This window comes from Haliaeetus leucocephalus, unplaced genomic scaffold, assembly GCF_000737465.1.
Source record: "Haliaeetus leucocephalus isolate CR32 unplaced genomic scaffold, Haliaeetus_leucocephalus-4.0 Scaffold284, whole genome shotgun sequence".
NCBI classification, from domain to species: domain Eukaryota; kingdom Metazoa; phylum Chordata; class Aves; order Accipitriformes; family Accipitridae; genus Haliaeetus; species Haliaeetus leucocephalus.
In genome coordinates, this window is record NW_010972720.1 from 2,064,213 (window position 1) to 2,064,687 (window position 475).

The 475-nt window shown below is 68.8% G+C and overlaps 1 protein-coding gene across 1 annotated transcript in view; it reads right to left on the bottom strand.

Annotated features, from left to right (window-relative positions):
- HAND2 (heart and neural crest derivatives expressed 2) overlaps positions 1 to 475 on the bottom strand; it is a 1,972-nt gene extending 1,497 nt beyond the window's left edge. Inside the window, exon 1 of the mRNA XM_010569962.1 lies at positions 72 to 475. Coding sequence (XP_010568264.1) covers positions 72 to 470 — 399 coding nt within the window. The 5' untranslated portion in view covers positions 471 to 475. The remainder of the gene's footprint in view (positions 1 to 71) is intronic.

The following is a 475-nucleotide window of genomic DNA, read 5'->3' on the forward strand; positions in this document are numbered from 1 at the left end:
GCAGCCTCCTCTCCGCCGCCCCCCCGCCCCGTCCCGTCCCGTCCCGCCCCGTCGCGTCCCGGAGCACTGACCAGCTCTTTCTTCCTCTTCTCCTCCTTCACGTCTGTCTTCTTGATCTCTGCCTTGAAGGCCTCCGCCTCCCCGTTCTGGTCGTCCTTGGCCAGCAGGTCCATGAGGTAGGCGATGTAGCTGGTGGCCAGGCGGAGGGTTTTGATCTTGGAGAGCTTGGTGTCGGCGGGCACGTTGGGGATGCACTCCCGCAGCTCCGCGAAGGCGCTGTTGATGCTCTGAGTCCTGCGCCGCTCCTTGCGGTTCGCCGTGCCCCTGCGCTTCACCGGCCGGGGCCCCCCGAGCCCGGGCGGGCCGTTCCCGGGCGGCACCCCCCCGTAATGGGAGTGGTCCATGCCCGGCGCCCCGTTGGCGTACTCGGGTCTGTAGGACAGAGCCATGCTGTAGTCGGGGGGGGACATCTCCG